The sequence below is a fragment of the Hemiscyllium ocellatum genome, chromosome 9, assembly GCF_020745735.1.
Source record: "Hemiscyllium ocellatum isolate sHemOce1 chromosome 9, sHemOce1.pat.X.cur, whole genome shotgun sequence".
NCBI classification, from domain to species: Eukaryota; Metazoa; Chordata; class Chondrichthyes; order Orectolobiformes; family Hemiscylliidae; genus Hemiscyllium; species Hemiscyllium ocellatum.
The window spans coordinates 87,806,723-87,834,008 of record NC_083409.1 but is presented as its reverse complement, the minus strand read 5'-3'; the positions used below and the strand labels follow the sequence as shown (position 1 = coordinate 87,834,008).

At 39.4% G+C, this 27,286-nt stretch overlaps 1 protein-coding gene across 8 annotated transcripts in view; it reads left to right on the top strand.

The window, feature by feature from the left end:
* ptprfa (protein tyrosine phosphatase receptor type Fa) overlaps positions 1 to 27,286 on the top strand; it is a 462,130-nt gene that overhangs the window by 229,429 nt on the left and 205,415 nt on the right. For all 8 annotated transcript variants that reach the window (XM_060830552.1, XM_060830548.1, XM_060830551.1 and 5 more), the window contains exon 5: positions 15,889 to 16,077. In XM_060830552.1, coding sequence (XP_060686535.1) covers positions 15,889 to 16,077 — 189 coding nt within the window. The remainder of the gene's footprint in view (positions 1 to 15,888; positions 16,078 to 27,286) is intronic.

The following is a 27,286-nucleotide window of genomic DNA, read 5'->3' as shown; positions in this document are numbered from 1 at the left end:
ACTTATGTCCCCAAAACATTAGCTAAGTTTCTGGACTAATACTTTGGCAATAGTCATTAGGCTATTACCTCGCCTAATAGAACTGGCTTCAGTTAACATTGACAGTGGCAAATTAATGTGGTGTCTGCATCCCATGTAACTGCACAAGTTCTTTTTTTCACACAGTGACACGTATGAGCATTTTTATGAATGATCAGATTTCAAACAACCATATCTCTTAACTTATTACATGCAATATCACAGGAGAGCTTTTAATGTGGATTGTAATATCTTGTCTCTTTTAAACTCCTTTAATTACTGCTAGTCATGTTAATTCTGTTGCGTTTGGTAGTTACATTTTTAATTAACTTCCATGCTTTGATCTGTCTTTCACTGAAAGTGAGTGTAAAATAGAGCCCCAAATAATGGGAGGGAGAAGAAATGGATCACTTTCTTGAGGTACGGAAGCAAAGATGTAATGTTGGAACTATATAAAATATGTCTTGAACAATTAGAATTAGCTTATCTGGTTTGATAATAGCACAAATACTCCTACGTAACAATAGAAGTACACTTTTAATTATTCAGTATCAGTGATTTTGATAAATGCATGTTACAGGAGACAACAGTGTATGTTTGAAAATACTATAAGCAAAAGCCATGAGAGATATCCAGACAAAATAATAAAATATACAAGCAGATTTTCTCCAGGCAGGGATATACTTTGAACAGTATTCCCTGGAGGAGACTTCCTGTCCTTTTTCAAGAAATACCAAATATCTGAAAGTTTTGCAAATATAATTTCAGAGAGCTACACCTGGAGCAAATATTTCTTTTAAGAAGAATATCAAAGGCAATACATTGCTTTGTGTAAAATGGGAATCAATATTAACAGCTTGAGGTGATCATGATGGCACACTGACTAGTAATTTTATAAATGTGAACAACAGAGGAACTTGTCTCATATAAAAGCATTTACTTTCGTATGGCTCCCTGTGACTTCCATTATAACTTTAAATTCAGAGTTAATATTTGACAAATTTTAAATGGGAAAGTGTCAGAAAAGTGCCAGAAGAGTGACCAAGACTTGTGCTTTTAAGGATTGTAAGCAAATCCACAACTGATAGCCCAAACCTAGTAAAGATTTTTTTTTAGATTAGATTCTCTACAGTATGGAAACAGGACATTTTGCCCAACAAAGTCCATACCGACGCTCCGAATAGTAACCCACCCAGACCCATTCCCCTACCCTACACTTCCCCCTGACTAATGGACCAAACTTACACATCCCTGAACACTATGAGCAATTTAACATGACCAGTTCACCTTCTTTGGACTATGGGAGGAAACCCACAGACAGTCACCCAAGGTGGGAATCGAACCCGGGTCACTGGCACTGTGAGGCAGCAGTGCTTACCACTGAGTCACTGTGTCGCCACTTTGGTGAGACGAAGTTAGCTGAGGATCCACACCTTTCAATGCTGGCAGCTGTTGATCAATGATGGAAGTCATAGTTTGGGTTTTTGAGCTGCTTTGAAGTTACGAAACCTTAAGGAAAATTTATTAACCCTTTCACAAATTTTCTGCATAGACTTATATCCATTTCTGAGAAAGAATCCAAACTCATAATCCTTGCCACCCAAAAACCTAACAAACAAGTAATAGAGACAGGGATATTTCAAGATATTTCAACTGTTGTTTGTCCTGGATAGTGTTGAGCTTCTTGAGTGTTATTGGAACTGCACGCATCTGGGAAATTGGAGAGTATTCCATTACACTCTTGACCTAATGACTTGTGGATGATGGACAGGCATTGAGTGCACAACAGATGAATTAATCACTGCAGAATTCCTAGATTCTGACCTGCTGTTGTAGTCATTGTATGTTTATTGTGATCCATCTCAGTCTCTGGTAACTGGTGATTTGCAGCATGTTGATTGTGGATGATTCATCAATGATAATGACATTGAATGTCAAGCGATAGTGGATCAATTGTCTTTTCGTGGAGATTGTCATTGCCTGGTACTTGCATGGCAAAATGTTATTTGCCACTTATTAGACATCCAAGTCTTGGGACATAGATTCAGTCTATCTTGGTATCTCAGGGTGGCACAGTGGTTAGCATTGCTGCCTCCCAGTGCCAAGGACCTAGGTTCCATTCCAACCTCAGGTGACTGTCTGTGTGGAGTTTGCACATTCTCCCAGTGTCTGGGTTTCTGCCATGCTATATTGCCGCATAGTGTCCAGCAATGAGCAGGCTAGGTGGATTAGTCAAATGTGGGGTTGTGGGAATAGGGGTCGATAGGGTGCTGTTCAGAGGGTTAATGTGGACTTGATGGGCTGAATGACCTCAATCTGCACATGAGGGATTCCATGATTTGTGAATATTGCTTAACATTTTGAATTATCTTTAAACGTCTCCTCTTCTCGTATGATTGACAGAAGCAGTTGAAAATAGTTGGGCTTAGGGCACTACCCTGAGGAGGTCTTGTAGTTCCCCTTAATTTGCATTTACTCCAGCTTTGCTAGTACTGGTTGCTGCCGTATCTGATCAGATGCTAGCTTGGTTTCACTCTCACCCCCACCTCTGAGGTTCAGCTGTTCTGTCCGTGCTTGTCATAAATGCTGGAGCTGAGATGTGCTGGCAGCTGAGTGTCACTGAGCATATTTGGGGCAGCACGGTGGCACTGTGGTTAGCACTGCTGCCTCACAGCGTCAGAGACCCGGGTTCAATTCCCACCTCAGGCGACTGACTGTGTGGAGTTTGCATGTCTCCCCGTGTCTGCGTGGGTTTCCTCTAGGTGCTCCGGTTTCCTCCCACAGTCCAAAAGATGTGCGGGTCAGGTGAATTGGCCTTGCTAAATTGCCCGTAGTGTTAGGTAAGGGTTAAATGTAGGGGTATGGGTGGGTGGCAGGTCGGTGTGGACTTGTTGGGCCAAAGGGCCTATTTCCACACTGTAAGTAATCTAATCTATATTATTCCTTTGGAAGTGCTGCTTCATAGCACTGACAAGACTCATGATTTTGCTGATGACTGAAAGTGAACTGATAGGGTAGTAAGTGGACTGGCACAATTTGTCCTCCTTTTTTTGTGCACAGGACATACCTGGGCAATTATATACTTTTTCTGGTAGATGCCAATGTAATAGCTGTGATGGAACAGATTAGAAAGAATTACAGCAAGTTCTGGATCACAAGTCTTCAGTACTGTTGCCAGAAAGTTTTAGGTGCCATAGTGTTCAGTAAGTAATGCCTTACACTTCTCCTTGAGGACAGATTGTTCCAACTCTGATGGGAGGAATGCACTGATAATCAAGCCCTCGGATTCCACAAGCTGTAACAGTGTAAATATTTTAATTTAGTTGACAAAATGACCAAGTTTATAACTATTATTGAGAATAAAAGAGATTTGCATCAGGTTTCTTAAATAAGCTTCAAAAATAACTTCATTATTATAAATGAAACTTACTTCTTTAACTAAGTGGCAAAAACTAGTGAATAATTAAGCTATGTTCTGGAATTGAAGTAGATCTCTTTAATTCCAAGACATTTAGTCAACAAACAACAGAACAACTTGCCAGCGATTATATGAGTTTTCCAGGGTTTATGAGGTAGTCAGAGATACTAATCACAGAATTGTTGTGATACAGAAAGCAGCCATATAGCCCATCTTGCCTGCATCAGTTTTCTGAGTATTTTGACAAGGTGCCATGCTCCTTCCCTTTCCTTGTAACCTGGTACATTGTTTCTATTTGAATAATTATCTTGTGTCCTTTTGAATACCTCAATTGAATCTGCCTCCATCACACTTGCAGGCATTGCATTCCAGTTTTTTCTCATCCCACATTTTCTTCATTTGTAAAACACTTTAAAACTGTGCCCACTTGTTCTTGATCTTTTTATGAGCTGAAACCATTTCATCTTGTCTACTCTGTCCACACCCCTCATGATTTTGAAGACTTCTATCAAATCTCCCTTAGATTTCTTGTCTCCAAGTAAAACAGTCCCATCTTCTCCAATTAATCCTCATAACTGAAGTTTCTTGGACCAAATCTATTCTCGAAATCTTCTGCAATGCATTCACATCCTTCCCGAATGGTGGGGTCCAGAACTGTACACAAAATTCCAATTCAGGTCTAACCAGTATCCTTTATAAGTTCAGCATAACATCCTTGCTGATGTACTCCATGCCCCTATTTATGAAGCCTAGAATAATTTATGCTCTAATAACTGCTCTCCCTTTCGATCCTACCAAGTTCAAAGACTTATGCACACATGAACCCAGATCTGCCTGTTTCTGTATACCCTTTAGAATAGTACTCTTTCTTTTGAACTGCCTCTCCATGTTTTTGCATCGAACTATATCACCTCACACCTCTTTGCATTGAACAACATCTGCCACAATCCAACCTTTTGAAGTTTTGCACCGTCATTCTCAGTTTATAATTCTCCCATAATCAATATCATCCACAAACTTTGAAATCTGGAATTGATGTCTGGATCTTCCTCAAATTTCCAGAAATATTTTACTAAGAGAAAGATCTGTGCAACTTGTCCATACTTTTTCCTTCTACACAATTTGGAGAAAACAGGCACCAACCCAGAAGCATGTTGCCAGGCAGCCTTCAGCACATAGGTCCCCATCTCATCAAAACCAAATTTATCTTATAATTAAAGCCATGAACCTTGTAAATAATCTCTCAAAAGCTTTCTTTATCTCCTTCCAAAGTTACTTGACTTTACAGTAACTAATAGGTGGATCACACTCACATTAATAGAGAATTAGTCCAATGAATCATATGTCCCTCCAAAATTTGGGCAAATGCTTAACATAGTTGAAGACTGACATCTATAATGCTGGTCACATTAGGAGGAGCCCAGAATAGATCATCCAGTCAACATGTTTGGCTGAAGATGGATGTAAGTCCTTTATTCTTGTCTTTCGCACTGATGTGCTGGGCTTCCAGTCATTGAGAACTGAGGATATTGGTGAAGCCTCCTTCTCCCATTAATTGTTTGATTGTTCACTATCATTCATGGCTGGATGTGGCAGGACAGCAGAGCTTGATTGTGGATTGCTTGGCCTGGTCTAATGCAAAATGATGTTTCTATTTGGCATGCAAATAGTTCTATGTTGCAACTTCAGCAGATTAACATCTCATTCTTAGACATCCCTGGTGCCGCTCCTGACTGCCCTCCCATGCTCTGCACTGACCCAAGGTTTATCTGTGGAATTTATAGTAATGATTGTGTGGTCTATACATAGGACTATGAAGTTATAGATTTTGGTTGAACGCAATTCTGCTGATGCTGAAGCTCCGTGTCACGTGATTGTTTAGTTTTGAATTGCAAAATCTTTTGAAAGTTTGTCCCATTTTGGATAGCAGTAGTCATCATGGGGGAGGGGGTAACCTCAATGTGAAGCCAAGCCGTTGTCTCCCCAAAGAGTTTGCTGTTATCACTCCTCCAGAATGGCCATGGATGAATACATTTGCAAATGGTGGATTGGTGAGGAAAAGGTTAAGTAGATCGTGTTTTATATTTAATATGTGTGCCTGTGCAAAAAGTTTCAAAGATAGCTTGTGTTAAAATACGTATAAAAAATATTTTAGGGGAACCATTACGTCATACTCTTGTATTATGATAAAAACACTTGGCAGTTGTGAATTATGCATTCCTGATGGTTATCAAGTCAAATAGAGTATGCATCTTTGTGAAAGAATTTCAGTGTTTTTGGACTTGGAAAGATATTGGCAATCTTTAGTGTAGATGATTGCAACATCTCTAAATAGTTCTGAATGTTGTCATTTGGTATTGCTGCAGGGGACTGGACAATGCCATCTGTGGTCATTCAGCCATCGCATAATGGTGACACAATACAGATGCTGTCATAGTTGGATCTTTCATCATCTTTGCAAGACTGAGCACTGTCTTTCCTCACTGAACACAATCAGACTACTGCTGCTGTGCGTTCCCTTCTGTAATTAGAAGCAGATGATTGTTGGCATGGCTTTCTGTCTATTTGTTCACTAGTCAATCAGCCTACCTATTAGAACTATCAAAACTCTGTATTGGATACTGAGCTGGGTAGAATTCTGATGCCAACTTTTGCTTCTTGCAGTTATAGTGATTGTCATTAGCTCATCCAAATTGACCTCATAGAATATGAGTTTCCTGATTGGAGCTTTTAATCTGGTTCAGTAAGGGAGCCCTGGCTGACAGATAAAAAGAGGAGTGTCAAACACATTGTCATACTGAGAGCTGGATCGGAAGAAGCTGGATCAGTGTCAAAGACTTCCTGTTGGGTAAGTAAAAGGTGACTTGGTGACGTACTTATATATTCAGCTGTACTATTTTATTCCTTGATCTCAGCTCCTCAAATTGTTTTGCATGAACTCCAAGATTAGTTTATTGTTTAGATTCGCCAAGTATGTAATTGGATAACTGCAGCCATACTAGTCTGAAAACATCTGACCTTAGAGGCTAAGTAGAGTTAGGTCTGGTTAGTACTTGGAAAGGAGTCAGCCTGAAAATACCAGCTGCAGCAAGCTAAGGGCTCATTTGGTGTTAGTCATTTCCCTACCTCCAGACCAGGAATAATATGTCCACGTCCCATTTGCTCCAGAAGTATGTAATAATATCTGTGAACAGGTTGATTAGAAAATCTCTATCATGCATGTGATGGTGGAGGAGTGATGTTGTTACTGAACTCATGACTAGAGGCTTGAACTCATCTTCCAGGGTCATGAGTTTAAAACCTACCATTGCAGCTGGATAGCTTCTATTTAATAACTTAATAAAACTCCATATTAAAAAAAACCTCAGGAACATTGATCACAAAAACCATCAAATTGTCATAAAAAGCATTTGATTTGCTAGCTGGAAGGAAATTCACTGTCTGTACCTGGTCTTACACACATGTGACTCTAGTACCAATGGGCTTGATTTTTAGTTGCCCTTTACTGAACGAACAAGCCACTGAGCCAAATGAAATCACTACAGAAGTTGACATAATAAGACCTGTCTAAAAGTACAGAAAAGCAGCAGCCTGATATAGACATGCTCATCAAATTGTGCTTACAACCGTTGTTCTGGAATTCTCCCTTATAATGCTTGACAGAATTACCAGATGTGGCAGCACAGTGATATACCTCGGAAAGGAGTGCTTTGCAAATACTTGATGCACTGTTGCATCTCACGTTAGATCTGATGCCAATGGACATCATGAACAAGAAAGTTTCTTGCTGATTATCATCGGCCACCCTCTCTCAACTGGCGATCAGTGCTCCTCCATTTTGAACACCAAATGAAAGACGCACTGAGGGTAGCAAGGGCAAACAATGTATTCTGGATGAGGGATTTGAAAATTCTTCACTAGAGTGGCTCAATAGTGCAACTACTGGTTGAATTGGTCACGTCCTGAAGGGCATAACTGCCAGAATGGGCTTGAAACAGATGGTGATAGAATCAGCAAAAGGAAAATGCCGATTTGATCTTGTGCTCATCAGAAGATATATCAGTCTATTGGAAACTGCAAGTCATTATGAAGTTGATCATGACTTCACACTGAGGCCATTTCAAACGTGTTATATATACTACTGCCACTGTGATAAGTAGAATTGATTGAGAACTGATTTAACAATTCAAAACTGACATGAGGCACTGTAGACCATCAGAAGCAGCAGAATTATATCCAACCACAATCTGTAAGCCCAGACCCAACCAAACCATTCGAGCCAGAGGTTCAGTTGAAAAAAAATGAGATGCCAGAATAGTGGATGACATGCATGTAAAACTGATAATTAGATTAGACTAACAGTGTGGAAACAGGCCCTTCGGCCCAGCAAGTCCACACCGACCCGCCAAAGCGCAACCCACCCATGCCCCTACATTTACCCCTTACCTAACACTACAGGCAATTTAGCATGGCCAATTCACCTGACCCGCACATCTTTGGACTGTGGGAGGAAACCGGAGCACCCAGAGGAAACCCACGCAGACACGGGGAGAACGTGCAAACTCCACACAGTCAGTCGCCTGAGTCGGGAATTGAACCTGGGTCTCAGGCGCTGTGAGGCAGCAGTGCTAACCACTGTGCCACCGTGCCGCCCACAGCAGCCAAAAGACAGAGCTAAGAGATCCCCTAGCTATTGAATCAGATCAAACCTCTGCAGTCATTCGTGAATGGTGGTCAATCGTTGAACAACTAATAGAAGGGGGAAAGCTCCACGGAGGGAATGGTTTTTGTGGAAGGCGGAAAGGGGTGGGGAGGGAAATATATCCCTGGTGACTTGGAGGTGGCGGAAATGTTGGTGGATGATTTGGTTTATGCGAAAATTGGTAGGGTGGAAGGTGAGCACCAGGGGCGTCCTGTCCTTGTTACGGTTGGAGGTGTGGGGTCTGAGGGTGGAAGTGTGGGATGTGGACGAGATGCATAGGAGGGCATCTTTAACCACGTGGGAAGGGAAATTACGGTCTCTAAAGAAGGAGGCCATCTGGTGTGTTATGTGGTCCTCCTGGGAGCAGATAGGGCGGAGGCGGAGGAATTGGGAATATGGGATGGGATTTTTGCAGGAGGTAGGGTGGGAAGAGGTATAATCCAGGTAGCTGTGAGAGTCGGTGGGTTTGTAAAAAATGTCGGTGTCAAGTCGTTCGTCATTAATGGAGATGGAGAGTCGAGGAAGGGGAGGGAGGTGTCAGAGATGGTCTAGGTAAATTTAAGGTCAGGGTGGAATGTGTTGGTGAAGTTAATGAATTGCTCAACCTCCTCGCGGGAGCATGAGGTGGTGCCAATGCAGTCATCAGTGTAGCGGAAGAAGAGGTGGGGAGTGGTGCCGGTGTAATTATGGAAGATGGATTGTTCTGCGTAGCCAACAAAGACATTTCAGATCTACTAGTCTACTCTGTTACTTAGTTGATCTAAAGGGATTTACTCATATTTGCTTCAATTGACAGATGTTGCATCTATAGGTGTAGTAGTAAATCTATATTCATACCATGAGGTCTGAAGAAGAGAAAGATTTAGCCATCTTATCTAATAAGCTTATCACAAAAATAATAACATGAAATTTATTATTTACAAACCTCTGAACAGTTTGTCATGTTAAAATATTTGCATGCTTATTGGTCTGTCACTAGTTCATTGATGATTAAGATACATTTTTGGGAAGTTCCATCTAACATGTGACTGCATGCATGCAAGTACCTATAATCACCGTTAACTACATTAGTAAGCCCATTTCGAGGTATGTTAATATAAGTCCAGTATCCCATGCAACTGGCATGCTTGACATTCAGTCAGAAAGATTTGAATTTGATTTTAGCTTTGTTTACATTTGATATGTTGATGAAAATTAAACGAGAAGGAAGGGAGAAGAATTTGTGATTTTTTTGCAGTTTGTGATGCACTGAGCCAGTATACTTCTGACCTTTATACTGTGTAGCACAACAGTTGATGACTGCAATAATTTTGACATAAAATGAGGTAATTCTGAGATAAGGTTAAGTAAAAATGTTAATGTTTTGTCGCAATTCTTTGGTAGAATTTGAAAGATTTATAGGCTTACCTCATACTGGAACTGGAGCACAATGAAGTTCGTACTTTGATTTGTGCTTTCATGTTACCTTTAACACAAAAGATATTGTGGATACTTTGCAGTTTGCATAGAACTTTAATTAGGAAGAAATTAGAGGCAGTGGCCAAAGGAGTGGAGCTGGCTGAGTAAGATTTAAGAAGACTTTTAATGATGAACCAAGTTTAGACCATACACAGATCAGAGTTAGGGATAAATAGACAGATTTCTGATTGGTTTAATTTGTATTAGAATAATGGAGCCAAATTTAAGATTGAAATTTATGAACTGTCCATCAGACCATTGGAAGTAGACAGAACAGGAGCTGTGTGTGATCTTGATTTTCATGTTAGCTAGATGAATGTGATGAAACTTCATATGTGTTAGGGTTCAGATCGTGAGACTAATATATTGAATTATGGTGTGGGAAAAGGTATGTTTGAGAGTTTCATTGGGAAAGACATTGTTCATGGAAAGGTTTTAAAGATAATACTGTGTAAGCTCTACCTCCTGTGAAAGTCAGTCTTTTTTTTAATCTGAAATATCGTATATTTTCATCTACCTTAATCAAGGTGAGCTAGGTTTTTCAGGGATTAAAGGCCAAAAATTTCAGAACCACAAGTATAATCTCTTCAGTAACATTGAAAACCTAGATTAATGATTCTGCTTTTAAAAAAAAGGATGCAGATGCCAACTTCACATTAAATATATGAATTCCGGCACCTATGTCCTGAACCATTCCCCTCAACCTTTTTATGGAAGTGAAACTGTAGGAACAAGCAATGAAATGAGCTGGAGTTCTCAGTGTCCGCTTTGACATCTATGTCAGTATTATCGTTGTTTATCTCTGATTTATGTACTAGCTGATTATCTCTAGCTGATGTGCTATTAGACAAGCCATATCCCAGACTAAAACTTGGTTTGATAGGCATTTTTTTGTTATTTAGCATGATGCTCATTCACTGAGACATATTCACATAAGGATGCAGATTTTTCTTTACAACAAAACAATATTTAATGCACAAAGTACAAAAACAAAAAAAAAAGTAGGTTACTTTGATTTAGAAGACTGTTTTGAAAAGTCTTAAAATGTACAGTAAATAGGTTTTCAACTTATTTCCTAGCACCCATGCATTTTTAGAGATTCAAGTCTACCCGTTAGTTCTTCAGGATTCTATTTAACTGACTCCTGACAGGTTTTTTACCATGGACAGTAGAACAGTTAAATGATTTTGTTTTCCCAAACCTACCAACATGAACTCCTCCACATCACAAGACCTAAGGTTTCTCAGTTCTTACTACTTCTAGACATTTAACCAGAGTCTTCTGGTTTGGAAGTTTCACAAACTAACCTTCTGCTGAGATGGCTCTGTTTTCCTTGATCTATCCTATACTCTTTGTATAGGCAGTAAACAAAACTTGTTCCTGACCACAGTCAGATGTCCTCTGAACTGCCCGAAAAGCTTTCAGTCTCTGAATTTCTAAATTAAAATAATCCTTGATAATCGGAACTGAAAACAAGGTCTTGGACTTCCATGGTTATAAGTCTGATGATATAAGCATATTATTTCATTATTACTCCAGGGGTTTGCAGTCACCTGCTCTCACACACATACTTGATTATCTTTGTTCCAGAAGGAACAATCTAAATCCTTCAAAGAGTAGCCATATGCTATTATTTTTAAATCTTTATTTCAAAGATGTCTATAATTGATTTATAAATTACACACAGTACATCACATTGTACTTTCGCTTGGTTTCTGTATCCTTTTAAATCATCAGTGATTTCTTCATCTTTAACAGTAGTTATTCAAAAATAGTCTTTTGTGTCACTTAATTCAAGTATAGATAATGATCATAGTTATTTCTCTTCAGGTGTTGTTCCTCTCTCTTTTACAACATATGTCAATATCCCTTCCACAAAAACCAACCCTTGGCCCCCACCATACTTGCAAACAACAGGCCCATCTCCAACTTCCATTTCCTGTTTGCCAGGGTTTGCTCAGATCTGATTCACAAAGTTTCAGATGAACTTTCCACTCCAGAGTCTGAATATAAAATATAGTCTGTAGTATAGTACTGAGGGAGTACTTAATGCACTCTCATAGGTTACTGTTAAACCATGCTTCAGAGGACATACAAGGTCCAGACACTATTTTGAAGAAGAGAAGGGCAGTTATCCCCAATGTCCTGACGAATATTTATTTTTCAACAAAGAGTATTTGGTGATTATTCCATTAATTTTTTGTAATATTGCGGTATACAAATTGCCTGCCTCGTATCCCACATTACAACAGTGACTGTGCTTCAGAAATATTTAATTGCCTATAATTCACCTATCCAGTGGTTGTGAAAGGTGCAGTATGAATGTGAACTTGTTTTTGTTTGTGTATTTTTATTTGGATCCTACAATATTCTTTTTAGTTCTACTGCTGGCTGTATTTCCAAAATTTGGCAAGATGGAAGTAGAAGATGCTGACTGCAGAGCACCTTATGGGCTAGAAGGAGCAAAAGGGATTTCAACCTATCCTGTCTATTCCTGACTACAAATGCCAATCCTACTGTGTCTTCAACACCATGTAGAGCTCCATGATTCCTGCTTGATGGCTACTTTCCAAAATTTGGTAGCTGGCCAACTCTCCATTTGGCAATCTGCAAAGCAGAATCTGGAAAAAGGAGGTTATAACCAAGTCCTTCTATTAAACAAAACACCCTTGTCACTTACTTTGGCAGAAGTTTCCTGCGCTGCAGCACTCCCTCACACTCTCCTAGCTTCTGATAAATATTGGGTAAACATTGCATAGCTTCTGGACTCTGAATACTATAGTAAGACATTAGTGCAATACCAAAGCAGGGATATTAAAATAGTCAAGGATATGATAAAATGCACACTTTTAATTTATGTGGCACATAGAGTCATAGAGATGTACAGCACGGAAACAGAACCTTTGGTCCAACCCGTCCATGCCGACCAGATATCCCAACCCAGTCTAGTCCCACCTGCCAGCACCCAGCCCATATCCCACATTCTGTATCCCACATCCTGTATCACAACATATGTTTCATCCAATGAATTACTTTTACAGTTTGGTCATCGTTGTAATGTAAGTAGAATTAGTTACAGGTACTGCAAGGTAGCCCTTGAACAGCAACTAAAACAAGGTAGATAGATATCACAAATGTTAACTAGGCTTGCGGTTGAATTTCTAGTTTCCAGCTTTTTTTTGCCGTGCTCTGATTAAATGGGAACAATCAATTTAGTTGTAAGACAGCTGAACATTTGACACTTTAATTTCTGAATCAGAGATCTTTATTCAATAAACCCTGTCTGCACAGGGTGGCAATCTTGCGAATATACGTTTTGCAAATGTCAATGAAACAAACAGGTACCACACAATTATAATTCACAGCAAATCTGTGATGCAGTCCAAAACTAAATCATTTGTCATCTTTTACTTTTTAAACATAATTGTATTATTTGTGGTATATACCTATGTTTGTTGTCTGTCTTGAACAGTCATCTTTGCTGAGACACCTTTAATGATTTAGAAACAGATCTTTATATAACTGCATAAGGCAATGTGATCTGTCAAATTTCTGATGTTTTTCCCCCAAAGAATTAATATCTGAAATTTATTTCTTTGGGGTTGCTACAATTCCTATTTGTTAATGAATTTCCTCTCAGAATTGACATTTTTACATTATTGTTAACATCATAGAGTTAGTTCCTGATCGTCGGAGTTGTGTCAGTTTCAAAATATTGTGCATCTCATAATGAATGTTTTCAATATTTTATAACAAAAAGCATGTAAATACAGAATAGTCAATTAAGTTAGCTGCAGAAGTAGTCATCTTAACTATATAGCTAGTCATCCAACTGTTACGTTAATGATCATAGTCTAATGACTAATCGTTGGTCAGGGATTGAACTTTATTTAGAACAGTAAAACACTTTCCAAACTTTTAAACAGACATTGCAGCAAACAATTTGGTTTCCGTATATGCAGTACAGCTGCAGATGACCTGTCAGGGAGAGTTCTACTGTTGTGTATACACAACACATGATGTTCTTAAAAGTGAAGTACACAAACAACGCCAACTCTAGTGATTAGTTTAGTCCTCAAGAAAATATCCAGAGTCTGTTTTGGTCTATTGCAGTAACACATTCTTTAGGATGATGACAGCACATGGCACTTTAGATATAGAGATTATTGTGAGCTGATCCATTAAGGACTGCTGCATTAAAAAAAAATACAGTAACATAATTTTCAATGTGTATCTGTGGTTAATAAAGCACTGTTGTGACCATGCTACATGAAGATGATCTAGAAAATTTATTAACAATTTTGAAAAATAGATTGGAACTTCAGTTTCTTTGCAGTTTTGGACCTACATAGTAGGATTCTACTGGCCTGGAAAAGTGCAACAACACTGCATTCTGGGAAAATTAGCAAATTCCATATTAGCAAGGCTGAATGTACTAAATATTAGCCTGGGGCTACACAATATCAATACGAAGGATTTGGGAGGTGAATGTTTGCAATTTCACCTCCGCATTACCTCCTAAGCTTAAACAGAGAGATTCTACAGCTTGTCTAAGTTACAAGTTTTGAGCTTTATCAGCTTTATCGTCTTTATCTCCAAAAATATAAAATCTGCCATTTAGCAAACCACTGTAGCTATCATGAAGAAATATGATTATTATACTTTCAATACAATCAAATATTTACTGATTGAATCATTACTATATATAGGCAAATAGAAGCTTAATAACTTAGTTGTATTTTAACAGGAAAATGCTTCAATTGATAGTTCAGCAGTTAAAATGTTTTCTTGATTAATTTGGGCTGGGAATAAGAGAACTTCATTCAATATTTTCACAGATTTCAATACAGGATACCTCTTCAACTCAGATTGAATGTTCAAATGCTTGAGACAACTTTGCCTTCCAGGGTAAACTAGTAGAGTGGTCATTGCACAAGAAATAGGTAGACATCAACTTTTTCACAAGTTGTTGTACCTGATGAAAAGTGTTCACCCAAGATTGGATTTTAGAATACACAAAGGAATAACTGAGTGATTGAAAAGATTCATATATGAGGTTATGGAGTATACAGGCACAGAGTTGTTTGCTGACCAATCCTTCATATCGATGGAGAGGGCAAGGAAGTTGGAAATGTGACAACAAAAGTTAGGACAGTTCCTTTCACAGGCACCTGGATTTTGAGGGGAAAGGTACTGACTGTTGTGATGAGAAGAGTGATTATGAAAAGGCTTTAAATAGTACCTAAGGAGAGGGAGCCATTTGTCAACTAAGATGGAGTTAAGCAAGGGGAATAAGGTGATCATTAGTGTCAGAGATGGTACGTGGGTCTCATGAATCAGGACAGCTTAGTGGGGGCATGTGGGAAACAGGAGAGAAACCAGAGATAACTGTGAATTTAGGATTCAGTCAATTGGGAGCTTAGGTGAAGAAGTGCCGGTTAGGTGGATTGGACATGGTAAATTGCCCGGGGATGTGCAGGCTAGGTGTCTTTGCCATGGGAAATGCATTGTTGCAGGGATAGAAGAAGGAAATGGATCTGGGTGGGATGCTCTGTAGAGGCTTGGTGTAGACTCAATGGTCAACATGGTCTGCTTCCACACTGTGGGAATTCTATGATTCAATAATTCAGGTCAAACTTGGTTTTGGAGCACAAAAGCATGAGACAGCAGAAGAAAAGATAATTTTTCAGTGACACAGAAATCTATGCTCTCTTCACATATTCCAGTGGAAGTGTTATATAAAGATGATTTGTTTCCGGGAAAAGAAGCCTGATGCTATCCTTGCTATCCAGAATAATCTTGGAGTAGCAGGAGTTTTAAGTCGAGGAGACTGAGGCCTAATGGGGTTTAAAATGACAAGGCATATCTCATAATGGATACCTGTTTTGTCTTAGTTGCACTCTAATCTGTGTCCCTTTGACATCAGTGGTCAAATTTGGATGGGAGTAGCTATTTTATTGAGGTCAAGGATGGGACCATTGATGCATTTTTCAGATTTGTCTCAGAAAAGCATTTTGTATAGTTGCCAGTTTATCCAATGTGCTTTCAAGCCTCAGGTGCCAGAAGGGCAACAAGGAGGAAGCCGGTGGAGTACTGATTTGTCAGAATAGCTATTGGAGGTTGGGGCTAATTATTTGTAAGGGGAAAAACAAAAGTGAGAGAAAAGGAGGAGACATTGGAGCTCAAGTGGTGACAATATTTCTATCCAAAATGTATAGAATAGTGCAAATGTAACATGACAAAAATTTTTAAATGTTAACCATGATGCTGTTTACCCCTTGTGTTTTAACAGAAGAACAGCTGCCTCATGGATTCCCCACCATTGACATGGGCCCACAGCTGAAAGTGGTCGAACGGACTCGCACAGCTACAATGCTCTGTGCTGCCAGTGGAAACCCAGATCCTGAAATCACATGGTTTAAGGACTTCTTGCCAGTGGACACCAGCAACAGCAATGGGCGAATTAAACAACTCAGATCAGGTAAGATGTTTCCTAACAGCTATTTATTGATCAGTTTGCTTGTGTTAAGGTTGGTGTTTTGGTGCAAAGCTAAATATCTGATGTTGAGCATTATTTATTTGTTGCGTTTAATATTGCTGTGCAAATGGCTGTTGATTTTTTAAGTAATTAGCTTTGGCCATTTTTACAGTCCACGCACTTGGCTGGTTTACCAGGTAGCCTATTAAGGTCCATCCAGTGACACCATCATTTCGTTCTTTTTCTATTTGAAGTGACCAGGGCTGAAACATTTCCTATGAAATTTCTCAAAGCGATGGAGAAGTATGGTTGAGTCTTATTTGGCTGCTCTGTTGCTGATGCATGGTGGTAATCAGTACTGACTTAATTGAATTTTGACACTGAGAATTAAGACTTGCTAATCCAATAACTTGTTGCCTTATCATATTTCCCCAAAACAGCTTCATCATAAAGAATGGTAGGAAACCTAAAGAGTGATGAGTGTATATACTTATTACATACTTTGTGGAAGTGCAGTTGATACAAGAAGAAATTCATCACTGTTTTTGACTTTTCTGTGGAAGACATTCAGAGATGTGTGCCTAATTTGGAGGATATGTTCCCTTCCTGTAGGAGTATTTTCATATTTCTTCCAAAATGAGGAGTGTTTAAGTTCATATTGGCAGAGCCAATTCTTTGGGAGATCACCCTTCTCATGAACCAGCTATATATGAGTGTAAATATTATGAATCAACTAAAACCATGCAGCTTAACATTCAGAATTTTAGACTAAGTATATCGAGAATGGAATGTGCCTTAATTCTAATGATAGAGTCCATTCATGAGCCAGGCTTGCTTATCAATCAACATGAAACATTGCCCGACCCAAGCATTTAACAACTACATTTATTGCAAAGTGCTGACTTGTTTCCTATTGCCAAGCTATGCTGTTCAAACCTCAACTCTGAAAGACCTCACAATCTTCGAGAAAGATCATTCTGTGCTTTTACAAATGGTGACTGGAAATGCAATGCTATTCCTGTTGTAATACTTCTATTGAATGACAATTATTTTAATTTGTGGGGAAGAGGAAAACTAGAAAGTATCAATGTGACAGAAACACGAAGAAATTAGACTGGGAGTTCAAAAGAAGTGCCTTTTCCAGGAGATGCAACTGTTTTCAGTTCCTTCATCAATTACCTTCATTCTAGCAGAAGGTCAAAGACAGGAATGTTCACTGGTGATTGCACAAGTGTGCAGTATCATTCATGACTCCTCAGATACTGAAGCAGTCTCCGTCCATATACAGCAAGATCTGGACATTAGGCCTTGTCTTGATAAGTAGCAAGTGACGTTCACACCACACAAGTGCTAGACAATGACCATTACACCAAAAGGGAATCTACTAATCTTCATTTGATGGTCAACAGCATTATCATTGCTGAACTCCCCCACAATTCAACACCTTGAATTGCTTTTGGTACTTGTGCCAGGTGCTTTACATCTGTGTCCTCTTGTTCTCAATCCTGTCATGAGTGGGAACAATCCTGTCATGAGTTTTTCTTTATCAACATTGATAGACTCCTCATGATTTTGAAAGGCTTTATCAGATGTCTTCTCAGTAATCTACTCTCTAAGGAAAATAGTCTTAAATTCCTCCATGCAACATATCTGAATAAATCATAAATGCGGTATCCAATCCTTTGAGCCAATCTTACAAATCTTTTCTGATTTCCTTCCAATTCCTTCACATCCTTCCTGAAATGCACCCCAAAGAAGTGGATGCAACATTCCAGCTGAGGCTGAAGTGGCACCTTATCTATGTTCAGTGTAACTTCCAGCTTTTGTACTCTGTGCTCCTATCAGTAAACCTTATGATACTATTTTCTTTATTAAGTACCCTCTCAGTCTACCTGTCAGCTTTACATTTACAGCCAATGTTAAACACCAGAGATTAAAAGACTGACTGGATAGAATCTGAGCATACACTTTTCTAGTCAGAGTTTTATTTCAAATTGTACATCACAAAACTCCAATCACCTTCACTGTTTGCTATATATGTATTTTTTAATCAACCTTTTCGGAAATGTGATGAAGACCCCTCTATGATAGGTCATGAACACTATCACAGTGCCGCAATAACCCATGTTCCCTATCGTGTAGATACCTAGTCTTCATCTGATTATCCCTTAATCCCTTTGGGCCTTTGTAACCAGTGCGTCCACATGAAGAGTCCAAGAAAGCTTGTTATCTGTTACCTAGTTCCATTTGATCTCAGGCATCCCTGCTGGACCCTGCTAAATAATTCATCTAGACTCGAAACATTAGCTTGCTTTCTGTCCATGGTTGCTGTCTTACCCACTGTCATCTCTGGAATGTTTTGTTTTCCGAGTTCAGATTCTGCAATAATTTGCTCCTGCTAAATGATTATTACCAGGTCCATCTGTTCCAATGTTTCCTTCACAGTTCTACCCTTTATTTTATAATGCCGTTGCATGTTCTTCTGAAGAAAATGAATCACTTCACCCTTCTCTGCATTTAACTTCATTTGACACCTATCTGCCCATTCCATCGATATGTCATGTGTACTGAGGCACAGTGAAAAGCTTTGTCTTGCAAGCAACACAGGCAGATCACAGAGTTAAGTAGGGTAGACAAGTAAATAATAGATAAACAGCAGCAAAAAACAAAATACAGGTACAGGCTAATGCTAAGAGTTTGTGAGTCCATTCAGTATTCTAATAACAGTAGGGTAGAAACTGTTTTGAACCTGGCTGGTGCGTGTGTTCAGGCTGCTGTACCTTCTCCCCAATGGTAGAGGTTGAAGAAAAGCATTGTCAGGGTGGGATGGATCTTTGGCAGCCTTTCTTTGACAATGAGCTTGGTAGATGGATTCTATAGAGGGGAGGTTGGCCTTGTGATTATCTGGGTCGAGTTCACCACTTTCTGTAAATGTCAGTCTTGAATGGTACAGTTGCCATACCAGATAGTGATACATCCAGACAGAATGCTGTAGATCGTGTACCTATAAAAGTTGGCAAGGGTATTCGCTGTCATACCAAATTTTCTCAGCAGCCTGAGGAAGAAGAGATGTTGTTGGGCCTTTGTAACCAGTGCGTCCACATGAAGAGTCCAAGAAAGTTTGTTGTTGATGACCACTCCCAGGAGCTTGACACTCTCTACTCATTCCACTCTGTGCTGTTAATGTTAAGGGGACATGAGTAACATCCCACCAAAAATCAATAATAAGTGCCTTGGTTTTGCCAGCATTGAGAGCTATGTTGTTCTCAGTGCACCATTTTTCCAGGTCTTCCACCTCACATTTGTAATCTATTTTGCCGCCATCTGAGATTCAATTGACTATGGTAGTGTCGTCAGCGAACCTGTAAGTGGCAATAGTCTGGTATTTAGCAATGTAGTCATGGGTATACAGTGAGTAAAGTAGGGGGCTGAATACGCACCCCTGGGGGGCTCCAGTGTTGAGTGTTAGTGAGGATGGAATATTGTCCCCAGTCTTCACTGATTGTGGCCTATGGGTCAGGAAACTGAGGATCCAGTTGCAGAGAGTGGGATTAGTCCGAGACCACTAAGTTTAGTAATTAGTCTCAAGAGAGTAATAGTGTTGAAGACTGAACTGTAGTCAATGAGTAGGATTGTTACATAGCTATTCTTGGTGTCAAGATGTTCTAAGGAGGAGTGAAGGGCAAGTGATATGCTCTTATTTATGTCATTTTCAATTTCTGTACCAGCCTGCTCACAGTTTATAATGCATTCAAGTTTCATATTGTCTGGCAACTTTGAAATTGTGTGTTCTATCTACCAAGTTCTGTATATACATCAGGAAAGGCAAGGATCCCAACATCGACTTGCGGGGTACATCTCTACAGTCTTTCCTCCAGCCCACAAAGTATTCACTAACAACAATTTTCTGTCTCCTGTTTCTCAGCTTACTTTGTAAACATAGAAACAAAGAAATTAGGAGCAGGAATAAGCCATTCAGCTCTTCGAGCCTTTCCATCATCAAAAATGTTCATCCTTTATCCCATTTTTTCCCCCATGCCACTTGGTACCCTTAAAATCTAAAATTTTACTTATTTCCTTCTTCACTTTATTCAGAGACTTGGCCTCCACAGCTTCTGCGGTAGAAAATTCTACAGGTTCACAACCCTTTCAGTGAAAATTGTTTTCCTCATCTCTGACTTCAATGGCCTGCCTCATATCCTAACACTATGATCCTGTTTCTAGACTCCTCAACCTGAGAGGTTATCCTACCTGCACCTAGACTATAAAGCCCTCTTAAAATTTTACACAACCTCTCTCATTCTTGTAAACTCTCATGAATACTGGTCCAGTTGAACCAATTACTCTTTCATATGACTTAAGAACATTGTATCAGTGTTGATACTTCCCTTTTATTTCATGAGCTGTAACGTTCCTCAAGTCTGTTATGTGGCATTGGATCAAATTCCTTTTTAGAGTCTATCAAGACCATATTACATGATCATTATGTGGAGGTGCCGTTGTTGGACTGGGGTGGACAAAGTCAGAAGTCACACGACAGCAGGTTATAATTCAACAGGTTTATTTGAAGTCACAAGCTTTCGAAGCGCTGCTCCTTTGTCAGGTGAAGCAGTGTTCCGAAAGCTTGTGATTTCAAATTAATCTCTTTTCTTATAACGTAGTGTTGTGGACTTCTGACTTTATATTACGTGATGGTCTGACCCTGATCAACCCTTTCTATTAACCTTTCAAAAAAAACTCCAGCAAGTTAGTTCAGCTCAAATTTCCCTTAAGAAATCCATGCTGACTTTAATTTAAATTATTCTTAATTTAAAATTTGAAAAATTTGCTTAGTGTTCATATTGTTCAGGCTATCCGCTTACTTCCTGCAAGATTGACTCTTCAAATTGCCAATTCAGAATCACAGAATTATCATGGTATAGAAAGAGGCCATTTGGCCTATTATGTCAGCACCAGCTGTTCAAATGAGCATCAATAGCTAGTGCCTAATCTCTTGACCTTTACCCAAAACCTTGCACACTATTTCTATCCAAATAATTATTGTTTCAAGGAAGGTTCCCCACAACTGAAACTAAATTGACTGGCATGTAGTTAATAGGCTCACCTTTATCCTCTTTTTGGAAGAATTTTGTATGATTTCCAATTCTCATGTCATCTGGCATTACCCTCCATTTTAAGAATACTGAAAAATTATGACCTTTTGAGGGAATATAGTTTGACTGCACCCAAACTATCTCTTTTAAGGCAGCCCACTATTCAACTGTTGTTTTCTACCAGCCTTTGATTAGAATGCATTCAGTCCAAATCCATTCTCAACCCAATTAAGTTGGCTTTACCTTAGTTAACTGTTGATTGTTGTTTGTTCTTTCCCATTGTCAGAGTAAATATGTTATATCGATCACTGTCCACTAGATATTCCCCTTTGACACTCGACCTATTTGCCCACGACAGTCCCAAGGACCAGGTCCAGCAAGTCCTCATTTCGCTTTGACTGGAAAATTGTTCCTGAACATTACTCTAGGAACTCTTACTCCTCTCTACACTTCATTCTGTTATTGTCTAGTTTATATTTAGATCATTAATATCACCTATTATAACTACACTTTACCCTTGCATATTTCTGTAATCCCCATTCAAATCTGTTCCTCTTTATCCTTCCCAATACTTGGTAGAATATAAACTACACCAGACAATGTAAGTGCAATTGTTATCTTTCTTAGCTTTAGCTGCATAATTATCTAACATTGGAAGATTTATTTCTTAATTTGAACATCTGAAAAATTTGCGTAGTGTTCATATTGTTCAGGCTATTCGCTTACTTCCTTCAAATTGCCAATTCAGAATCACAGAATTATCATGGCATAGAAAGAGGCCATTTGGCCTATTATGTCAGCACCAGCTGTTCAAATGAGCATCAATAGCTAGTGCCCAATCTCTTGACCTTTACCCAAAACTTTGCACACTATTTCTATCCAAATAATCAGACAATGCCCTCTTGAATACCTCAGTTGAACTTGCCTCCACTACATTTCCAGGTATGGCATTCCATATCCTAAATACTCACTGTATGAAAAAGTTTTTTCTCACATCAGTCTTGCTTCTTTTGTACATCACTATTAATCCATGTGTTTCTCATTCTTGTTCCTTTTACACGTGGAAACAGCTTCTCCCTATCTACTCTATCTGACCCGCTTATGATTTTGAAAATCTCAATCAGATGACCTCTTAGCTGTCTTCTCTCCAAGATCAGTCCCAACTTGTTCAGTCTATCCCCATAACTGAAGTTTCTCATTCCTAGAACTATTCTTGTAACTCACCTCTGCACCCATTCCAATACTTTAACATCTTTCTTATAATATGGTGCCTACAGGTGTACACTGTACTTGTCTGAGGTCAAACAAATATCTTTTATAAGTTCATCATCACCTCCTTGCTCTTGTACTCTATGCTTTATTAACTGTTTTCTCCACCCGTCCTGCCACCTTCAATGATCTGTGGACATATACATCCAGGTTCCTCTATTCCTGCACCCGTTTAGGCATTGTACCCCCACTTTCTGTTTTCTTTCAATGTTCTGCCTGCCAAAATACATCAGATGAGAGGTTTCTGCATTAAACCTCTCATTTTACACCTGTCTGCCCACTCCACTAACTTGTCAATGACCTTGTGAAACTCCACACTGTCCTCCTTACTGTTCACAATTCTTCAAGTTTCGTATCATCTGCAAACTTTGCAATCTTTCACTGCACACCAAGATTGATATCATTAATATGTATCAGGAAAAGCAACAGTCTCGATACTGACCCCAGGAGATCTCCACTACAAAAATTGAAATAACTGCAGATACTGTAAATCAGAAACAAAATTGCTGGAAAAGCTCAGCAGGTTTGGCAGCATCTGTGAAAAGAAATCAGTTAATGTTTCGGGCCCAGTGGACAGTCCTGAGGAAGGGTTACTGGACCCGAAATGCTAACTCAGATTTCTCTTCACAAATCCTGTGAGATCTGCTGAGCTTTTCTGCAATTTCTGCTTTTGTTTGTGACCTCCACTACAAACCTTCTTTGGCCCGAATTGTCCATTGATTACAAATTCCCCCTTCAACACAGACATCATAAGCCTAGCCTCCTAAGGCTACACCTCTCTTGGATTGAATATTCTTTATTTCTCATGAATTATATGTTAAACCCTTCTTACTCCACCACCACTTTCAGCTTAGCTATTCAAGAAGTTCACCTCTATATTAGTAGAATGTGTCATCTCCATCTTTTGTCTTCGACTCTGATAAATTAAGAATAGGGCTATTCATGAGGTCCTGCCATGCATAGTTCAGTTTTTTAGTACACTTCACGTTGGGTTAGGCAGGACTGTAGAGATTTGATATCTCCACCCTGGAACACTTAGCATTGTCCATAGCAAGTTACTTTAGCGTGTATGTAGTTTAGCATATTTAGCACGTATGTAGTCAGTCATCACTAGCATCACTAGGTCAATTTTTGAATATGTCTCTGCCTTCAGGTATACTCAGTTGCATTCTACATTGAATCAATGTTGTGATGGCAGAGTGAGGGATGTACTTGGCCATTAGGTTACTGATCATGAAGAAATACATTCTGCTGATGCTGATGGATTACAGCACCTCATGTTTTGTACTCGCAAAACCCTTAGAAATTTGGATGTGAATTTGCTCGCTGAGGTGCAAAGTTCGGTTTCAGTCATTTCGTCACCATACTAGGTAACATCATCAATGAGCCTCTGGTGAAGCTCTGGTGTTATGTCCTGCTTTCTATTTATGTGTTTAGGTTTCTTTGAGTATTTGGTGATATAATTTCCAGTTCTTTTTCTCAGAGGATGATAGACGGGGTCCAAATTGATGTATTTGTTGATAGAGTTCTGGTTGGAATACCACGCTCTTAGGAATTCTTGTGCGTGCCTCTGTCTGGCTTCGCCTAGGATGGATGTGTTGTCCCAGTCAAACTGATGTCCATCTCTGTCTACATGTAAGGAGACTTGTGATAGTGGGTCATTTCTTTTTGTGGCTAGTTGACATTCATGTATCCTGGTGGCTAGTTTTCTGCCTGTTTGTCCAATGTAGTCCTTTTTACAGTCCTTGCAAGGTATTTTGTAAATGATGTTCATTTTGCTTGTTGTCTGTATAGGGTCTTTCAAGTTCACTGGCTGCTGTTTAAGTGTATTGGTGTGTCAGTTACCATGATGCCAATAGAAACATCTTCTAATGTCCACTCTGTCCAGGCTATTCAGTATTCTGTAAGTTTCAGTCAGATCTCCCCTAATCCTTCTGAACTCCATCAAGTATAGTTCCAGAGTCCTCAAATATTTGTCATGTGTTAAGACTTTCATTTCTGGGATCATCCTTGTGAACCTCCTCTGGATTTGCTCCAGGGCCAATATATCGTTCCTGAGGTAAGGGGCCCAAAATTGCTCAAATACTCTAAATGTGATCTGACTGGAGCCTTAAAAAGCCTGAGAAGTGCATTCCAGTTTTTATATTCTAGTTCTCGCAAGATGAATGACAACATTGTATTTGCCTTTCTAAATACTGACTCAGTCTGCAAATTTGCCATAAGAGAAACCTGGACTAGGACTCCCAAGTCCCTTTGCACTTCGGATTTCTGAATTTTCTCCCCATTTAGAAAACATTCCATGCATCTATTCTTCTTACTAAATTGATCCACTCTTTCCCACGTTGAACTTTATCTGCACTTCTTTGCCCACTCTTCTAACCTGTCTAAATCTATCTGCAGCCTCCCTGCCTCCTCCATACTACTTGCCCTCCACCTATCTTTGTATCATCTACAAACTTAATCAGAATGCCCTCAGTTCCTTCAACAAGGTCAATAATGTATAAAGTGAAAAGTTGTGGTCCTAACACTGGCCCTGGTGGAGTACCACTTGTCACCAGTTGCCGTCCTGAGAAAGACCCTTTTATTCCCACTCTCTGCCTTCTGCTAGACAGCCAATCTTCTATCCATGCTAATATCTGGCCTCTAACATCATATGCTCCAGTCTTACTCAGTAGCCTCCTCTGCACACTTTAACACAGGCCTTCTGGAAGTCCAAATAGATAACATCCATCGGCTCTCCTTGGTCTAAGCTGCTCGTTAACTCTTCAAAGAATTCTAGCAAATTTGTCAGGCATGACTCCCCTTGATGAAACATGCTGACTTTGCCCTATTTTACAATGCACTTCCAAGTATTCAGAAATATCATCCTTTATAATGGACTCCAAAAGCTTACCAACGATTGAAGTCATGCTAATCGGCCTATAATTTCCTCATTTGTTTTGCTCCCTTCTTAAACAGAGAGGTTACATTTTCCTGTCCTCTGGGACCCTTCCCAACTCCAGTGATACCTAAAAGATACTACTGAAGCCTCCATTTTCTTCATCTATCTCCTTCAGAACTCTAGATTGTTGGTGATTTATCCATTTTCAGACATTACAGATTTTCTAGCACCTTCTCCTTGGTGATGGCCACTGTACTTATCTCTGCCCTCTGAATCTCTTGAATTTTTGGAATATTGCTCGTGTTCCACTGTGAAGACTGACGCAAAGTGCTTATTCAGTTCCTGAGCAATTTCTTTGTTCCCCATTACTACTTCTTCAGCATTGTTTTCTCACAGCCCAATGTCCACTTTTACCTTTCTTTTGACCTTTATATATCTAAAGAAACTTCTGCAATCTTTCCTAATATTACTGGCTAGCTTACCCTTATATTTAATCTTCTCCTTCCTTATTTCTTTCTTCGTTGTCCTCTGTTGGTCTTTGTAGGCTTCCCACTTCCCTTTACCACATTATATGCTTTCTCTTTTGCTTTTATGCTGTCTCTGACTTCCCTGGTCAGCCGTGGTTGCCTCATTCTCCCTTTAGTATACTTCTTCTTCCTTGGGATTAAAGTTTGCTGCATCTCTCAAATTACTCCCAGAAACTCCTGCCATTGCTGTTCCACTGTCTTCCCTACTAGGCTTCTCTCTCAGTCGTTTCTACCCAGCTCCTCTCTCATGTCTCAGTAGTTGCCTTTATTCAACTGAAATATCGTTACATTTGATTCCAACTTCTCCCTTTCAAACTGCAGAGTAAATTCAGTTACATTATGGTCACTGTCTCCAAAGGGTTCCTTCACACTAAGCTCCCTTATCAAGTGTGCCTTAGTGCACAACACTAAATCCAGAATTGACTGTTCCCTACTGGGCTCCACCTCAAGCTGCTCCAAAAAACCATCTTGTAGATATTCCACAAATTCCTTTTCTTGAGATCCTCTACCAAATTACTTTTCCCAGTCCACCTGCATATTGAAATCCCCCACGATCATTGTAACCTTGCTCCTCTTACATGCTGTTAGTGTATCTTATGCCCACATCCTGACAATACTTTGGAGGCCTGCAGATAACTCCCATTATGGTTTTCATACTTTTGCAGTTCCTCAACTCTACCCACACAAATTCTACATCATATTTCCCTACTTTGTTTATTGCTATTGATTTAATTTCATTTTTTTACTGACAAGGCAACTGCACCCTCTCAGTCCACCTGCCTGCCTTTTCAATAGGATATATATCCTTGGATATTTAGCTCTCAGTCCTGATGCCATTGCAGCACATCTCTGTGATGTCCACCATATCATTCCTGCCAATCTTGATCTGCGCCACAATCTCATTTATCTTATTTTGTATTTTGTGTGCATTCTGATACAATACCTTCAGTCCTGTGTTGATCCCTCTTCTCATTGTTATTCGTTTCTCCAGTGTGTTTGAAGTTTGATTCCCAAACCTTTCCAAACACTCTGTCCTATTTTGTGTGGTGGAGACTTTAATAACCCCTCCTTTTCATTTCCAAAATATTTTCAATGCAATTGAATCCACCCCTACAGATGTTAACCTGCAGCTTTGCTTCCAATTGGTCATTGTACTTCCCTTCCTCCCCACTTCTGAGTTTATTGCTTCCTTCCTTGCACTCCTGCATATTTGATATTAATGGAAGCTTATATTTGAACTGTGATTGAATGATGCAGTTAGCCAATATTTTTTGTTCACGTGGTGACATTTCCCCACTACTAGTAATTTTTTAAAACTTTTTTTTTAATCACCCTGTTCAGAGTTGTTATTAACACATGTCTGGAGCAAATGGGATTGAACCTGGGCTTTCTGGTCAGAAGTAGGGATACTACCGCTGCACCATAAGAAAATTCCTCCGCCA